This window comes from Corapipo altera, unplaced genomic scaffold (genome assembly GCF_003945725.1).
Source record: "Corapipo altera isolate COAL_440 unplaced genomic scaffold, ASM394572v1 119, whole genome shotgun sequence".
NCBI lineage: Eukaryota > Metazoa > Chordata > Aves > Passeriformes > Pipridae > Corapipo > Corapipo altera.
Genome location: NW_020884985.1, coordinates 1 through 6,340, shown reverse-complemented (window position 1 = coordinate 6,340; position 6,340 = coordinate 1). Strand labels below are relative to the sequence as shown.

Here is a 6,340-nt window from a genome sequence, read left to right as displayed (position 1 = left end):
TTTGTTCTTCCTATCAAGTGCACAATACATACAGGCATGCATCTCATCTGGCTGAAGAGATGATGTTCATCACAGCATCCTTTTTAATTCTGTTCACTTCTGCCTTGGAATTGTATTTTCTTAGAGAAAGGCTAAAAAAATGAAAACGGTAAAATTATACACTCTCACTCCCAAATTTAAGCATCATATCTCCAATGATGCCATTAATCAGTCACGTGATAATGCATTGTAAATGAGGTTAATTTTTTTTTTTTTTTAAATACTTGAAAAGGGCTAGCTGTGTACAACAAAACTCAACAGACAGATAATGATAGTGGCTATGTTCTTAATGTAAGACTCCAGAATTAATATCTATAGAATGCAATTGACTGGTTTATCAGGGGGGTAGGCTGGAGGACGGAGGAATTGTCTAGTTCCTCTTATTTCAGCCAAGGTAAATAATCTGATAACAGAATGCCCTTTAAACTTGGAACTCAGGAGTTTGTGAGGGGAACAGTGTTGAATAAGTTTAAATTGTTCCATAAGCTTGTTGCCTGATTTCACTGTAAAATGATAAATTCTGCTCTCTTTGCTGATGGTAAACTATGTCAAATGGAAGTAAAATCCTGCAAGTCTGGTGTTATTCTATTTGGAGAACTAAAATAAATGAAAATTATTTTTTTCAATTAAGTAACTTGTTGCAAAGTACCATAGAAACGAAGGTATTTGCTGAATACCTTTGAAAATTCAGTTAATTATTTACAAAAGTAATACTTAGGGAGTTTTCACAGGTGGTAGAAACTCTCGATAGAGACAGTAATGAAGATGAGATTTAAAAGCTGTTTTTTCATCCTAGTCACGATGTGTTCAGGCAAACTCTTTGCAGAAGGTAAATACACTGAATTCTATTGTTATTAAAATACATTGAATCTAGAATATGCATTCTAGGTAAATTAAGTGCAGTATCCTTCATATCTTTACTGAGTAAACTCTGCTTTTTAAAGCACTGTTGTGATATGGCTGATTATTTCAATTCAGCTGTTGCTGATTCCTACCTAAGCTTCAAAGCTGTAATATTGAAAGGTTCAGACTTTAGTTCAGAAGAGGTGTCTTTTGAAATGTCTTTGAGCTGTTCTGAGGCACTTACACAAATTGAATTCTGTCCTATTAAAACATTTTATATATCAAAGTGTCTGGGTGATTGAAGTGTTCTCCCTTTGCCACAAAGCAAACCAGTGGAAGTTAAAGGGAACATGCAGGAGTTAATGTGGGGTAGTTCTACATTTCCTATGCCTATTTTCAGCATTGATTAAGATTCCTGGGTTTATATAGTTTATGTGCCACTTGAACTGCAACATATTTGTTGCAACTACCTCTCTTCACCAGACTTTTGTGCTTATGCAAAGCAGTTGAAATTAAACTGATGTCCTTTAGAAAGTCAAAAAGTATGTAGGTAGCAACCATGTCTGTTTTAATTTCATGCAGATCTTAATTACCCTCAGGTTAGGGTTTTGTTTTGTTTTGTTTTGTTTTGTTTTATTTAGATGTGATGCTGTGGCTGTGTGAGGAAATTACCTGGGCACTTTCTATTTATTAAAACCATTAAATTTGCAGAAAATTCTAACAAATGTAGTAAATTCTAGTGGCACTGAGTGAGGGAGCAATAGTTTTTTATTTTTGGTTCTGTGCCAGGTGAATGTAGCAGCGGGAACTTGTGAGAAAATTCTGCTCAATTACAATGAGATTCATAGGTGGCAAATCAGTTTTTAAAACTGAATTCTTTAGATTAGATTGCCTTGGAGAAAATTTTTGAGACCCAGAGGATAAAATTTTAAGAAATCCGAAAGTTTAGCTTTTTTCTTTTATGTTTGTTAGTTTGTTTTCTGGTTGGTGGGAGGTTTTATTTGTTTGGTTTAGTTTTTGTTGTTGTTTGGTTGCTTTGGTTTCATTATTTTGGTTTTTTTAAGTATCTTAATGTCGTATTCAGCACTATTCTTTTTAAAGGTTTTCTTCTGTTACCGGTTTGGGCTATTTTTATTGCCATTCTGCTTGTTCTTTGCTTACTCTCCACTTCTTTCTTTTCTCTTGACTGTTCTTAAGTTCCTTTTCTTAAGCATATTTAACTCCTGTATTGTCTCCTGGCAGTCTGTCCTACTTTTCTGATAACGTTTGCAGAATTGAGGAGCCAGGGTACAGCTAATCTCGACACTGCTCTCACTGGATTTTACAGTAGGCATTGGTATGTTTGTGCAGCACAGGATACTCATGCTTCTGGATGAAATAAAGAGTAAAATAAATGTGTCCTGCATCAGTTTTGCCCAGTTCACATTAGGAAGTTTCAATCTACAGCTGATATTCCTGTGAACCTAAAGAACAAAAGCTGATAAAACTGTAATATATCTTAATTTCATCAAGTCTTAAAAGGCTCCTCATTCTTGTAAGTATTCAGAATTTCATTCTCCTTGTTTGAAAGCCCAAATCAGTCAAACTGATATGAACGTTTTTGCATTAACTTATTTAATATCTGGGCTGTGATATTTAGTGAGAAATATATTTATCTTTTTGCAGGTAAACCTTGTGACTTGCCACACATAGAAAATGGGAAGATTGCCCAGTACTATTACAGTTTCAAAAGTTATTATTTCCCTATGCATAAAGACAAAAAACTTTCCTATTCCTGTATGGTGGGTTATACAACTGAAACTGGGACTCAAGATGGAAGAATAACTTGTACAGCAACAGGATGGTCTCCAGTGCCACGATGCTACAGTGAGTTAGCTTTATTCACCTCCTCGTCCTTCTAGCAGGAAAATTTTCTTGTTGGTTTTCCTGGAAAATACAGGAACAGAAGCCACATAGCAGAAGGGAAAATTTGTAAAAGCTAGGACAAGGTGAAATCAAACCTTTATGTATATGAACTACATAAGTTTATATATGGAATATTTTTACAATCATATATATTTTAAGGGCTTTTAACCATTTATGTTCTATAAGAACATCAAGAAAGTTGCCCAGTTTCCTTAGTTTTGGAAAACTAATAAATAGTTGTCCCTTAGATGTATATCCTTTCGAGGCTTTCCTACCTCTAGATTCCTTGGTCGTATTCCATGTTGTTACCATTGGTTCGATGTATTGTTTGATGATTAAAGCAGAGTTTCTTAAGCAGGTCAAGAGAACAAGATCAGATCAGTATATTTGCAAAGCCCTCCTTTTCATTACCAGAGAAGAAAGATGTTCCATTCTTTCTTTCTAACCAAGCTGTTGTCTTTCATTCAGGAAAATGTAGCAAGCCTTTTTTGGAAAATGGCTTTTTTTATGGCACAGAAATGTACTTCAAAATCCATGAGAAATTGCAATACAAATGTAATCCAGGCTATCACACTCCAAGCGGTGGTACTGAAGATACAGTAGAGTGTCAACCAGAAGGATGGTCCTTCCAGCCAAGCTGTACTGAAAAATTTGGTAGGATTCTGCATTTATTCTCATTTATAATCAGTTGTAGATGTATATAGTTCCACTGTCCTTGCTGTAGCTGTAGGGTCAAAGTGCCTATATTAGGTTGTCATTTGAATACTCCTGAAGCAAGTTCTCAGCTGTAGCTCTTGGAAAGAAGTTGTCAGATTTCACATGGTGCTAGTTTTGTGAATTTGTTTAGATACAATTATATGTGGATGGAATCAGTGTAGATGAAATCACATTGTTTCAAATAAATCCATTGCCCTACAAACTTTCTTTCCAAATGATGACTGGAAAACTCATGTAAACAACTGCATTTGTAGTTATTGTTTGCCAAGATTTTGCATGGGATATGACCCCTTTTAAAGCGTTCCTCAGAAAAATTTTAAATTAATTACTTGAAATTAAGAGAGCAAGTAATATTATGCATATGCTTTATTTATTTAAGAGTCATGTCAAGTGCCCAATTTACGTCACGGCCGCTACTTCACAGCCCAGAAGGAGCTTCGAGTGAACGAAACGCTGCTGTACCGGTGCGATGAGGGATATCGTACAGCGGGAGGGAGCACTACAGAGGCAGCAGTGTGTCTGACATATGGGTGGGCCCTTACTCCAAACTGCACCAGTAGGTCATGGCCTGCAAAATAATTTGGTTTGGAATGTGATTTATTCTACAAGTTAACAAAAGAGACTTGTTTTACCAGCCGTTGGAGGTGGAAAACCTTCCTCAGCTGGTTTTCACTGCTGTGTTTTCTTCCTAGGAATAACTTGCTCCTCTTTGAGTGCAGTAGCTCATGGAGGTTTCTATCCTGTGAAGAAAATCTATGAAGAGGGAGATGTAGTTCACTTCTTCTGTGACAAACATTATTCTGTCACTGAATTTGACTTAATTCAATGTTATTATTTCGGGTGGCATCCAGACCCTCCTGTGTGTGAAGGTACCTTACTTTTATAGTTTTACTATGAAAAACTAACACCTTCTTACATGGGATGCTTTTATGAATCCAACATAAAAGTACAGGTTTTTTACCAATTCCTAGTCTAAATATAAACCAAGTTTTGGCCAAAGGGCAGGGACCCAGGGTAGCAGGAAGGGAGGCAGTGATAACTGGAATTACTTTTCAGTGGGCTCTAGCAACCCAGCAGATACTGCCTCTCACTGTTGTTTCTCTATGTTATATCCTGGAGAAGCAGGAATCAACAATTACAGGGAATTTATTAGCCCTGAAGCTCGCTTAACTGTGTTCAAATTACATGAAGGTTTAACCAAACATGCTTAATCCTGCCCTGTGGGATGGGAACATGCCTCTAAAGAGGAATTAAAAATAAAATTTATAACAAGTTCCTCCTTAGCTTGTGGTACTTTTCAGAGTTGTACAGCCTCACCAAAATTTACATGTTTTCAACAGAATTGACTAAAAGATCATTTGTTCTGAAGACAGAAACACACCTTTAGCAACTGCTATTAGTTCTCCAGTCGTTGGGGGATAATGGAGTCTCAGAAAAGAAACTTTCAAAAGAATGAAAGATCTAGTGAACCAGATGAGATATAGAGCAGAAAGCAGTAGAAATCAACATTTAGAGTAGCTTAGACCCCAGCCCTGTATTTATTCTGATGACATAGCAGGAACTTTTCATGAGCAAGTGCAGAGAAGGTGGGGATGCTCAGGAGGAAGAAAACAAGGCCTAAATCTTGTTGTGAGGATACAGTAATTGCAAACTTAATTTGGGGATAGGAAATGGGCTATGATTATTGCTGCTTCTGTAGCATTAGAATTAATACATAACCTGCTTTAAATATTATATGAATGGAGAGTAAAGGAAATCTCTATTTCCTGAAGTCCTTTAAAGAACGTTTTATTAAGTCTATGCAGAGAAATTACAAATTTCTTTATAGCAGTACAATAGCATAGTACCTCTATTTTATATTTGTTGAGTGTAGAATCACTTTTTTGGTCTGGTCTCCCATTTTATTAAGAAAATGGGAGTAAGAAATTACTCTGGATCGACCAAAAATGCCATTTGAGTGATCAGCTTGCATGGTGTGTAGTAAACTTGATTGTGTACATGGTTTTGGTGAGAAAAGAATATGCATTTTTTTATTTTCAGATGTAAAAAATAAATGTCCTCCACCCCCACTTCCTCCTCATGGGCATATCACCACAGTTAGAAGAACGTATCATAATGGAGACAAAGTTCGTATACAGTGCCAAAGGACCTTTGAAATAAGAGGATCTGAGGAAATCCAGTGTGAAGAAGGAAAATGGACACCACCCCCTATTTGTATTGGTTAGTACTTTTCTGAAAGAATGACAACTGAATAGAAATGATTCTTCAAACAGTGCTTTAATTTTCTGGAGAGTCCCGGTTTCCATATCTGCAAAACTGTTTGTTTTTCTGTGTTAAAAGGCTTGAGAGGTAAAGTGCTGCATATTTTGCAGTCAATCTGTGGTTCCCAGGTTACAGAGAAAGGATGAGCTAGGTGAATTCATCTGACATCTGTGACAACTTCCCTGGAAGATTTGGATTATTACATTTTACAAGGCATCAGTGTCTCTTTGTTTTTGCACTTGAAAATGAGTTGTTTCTGAGAAAACTGGTTCTGTGCTTCTGCTCTGGTTACAGGAGCTATGGATAAACAGGAGTCTGAAGCCCCACCATCACTGAAGTCAGATGCAGCAATAAGGGCAAACAAAACATATGGCAGTGAAGAAATGAGTAGGTGAACATTCCTCTTCTATTCAAAAAGGACTCTCCAATGCTATTATAGGCATTTTGACTACTGTCACTAGTCTTTTTCTATAAGACAATTCTTTGGTCTTGAAAATGCTTGCATGTGCTACAGATGTCAGTGTAGCAGTCTCAACTAATTAAATTGTTGCTTGTTGTAATGATTATAAACTAC

At 36.4% G+C, this 6,340-nt stretch overlaps 1 protein-coding gene across 2 annotated transcripts; it reads left to right on the top strand.

Moving 5' to 3' along the window:
* The first annotated feature begins 739 nt into the window (after window positions 1–739).
* Window positions 740–6,179, top strand: F13B (coagulation factor XIII B chain). 2 transcript variants are annotated; one of them, XM_027666128.1, is made up of 8 exons: window positions 769–868; window positions 2,233–2,416; window positions 2,548–2,748; window positions 3,256–3,441; window positions 3,884–4,060; window positions 4,197–4,373; window positions 5,545–5,724; window positions 6,061–6,179. In XM_027666128.1, the coding sequence occupies exons 3-8, from the start codon at window positions 2,628–2,630 to the stop codon at window positions 6,159–6,161; spliced, it is 942 nt and encodes a 313-aa protein (XP_027521929.1). In that variant the 5' UTR covers window positions 769–868; window positions 2,233–2,416; window positions 2,548–2,627; the 3' UTR covers window positions 6,162–6,179. The 2 variants fall into 2 exon arrangements, with proteins under 2 accessions (XP_027521928.1, XP_027521929.1); XM_027666127.1 differs by lacking the exon at window positions 2,233–2,416 and having other exon boundaries at window positions 740–868.
* Window positions 6,180–6,340: the final 161 nt, after the last annotated feature.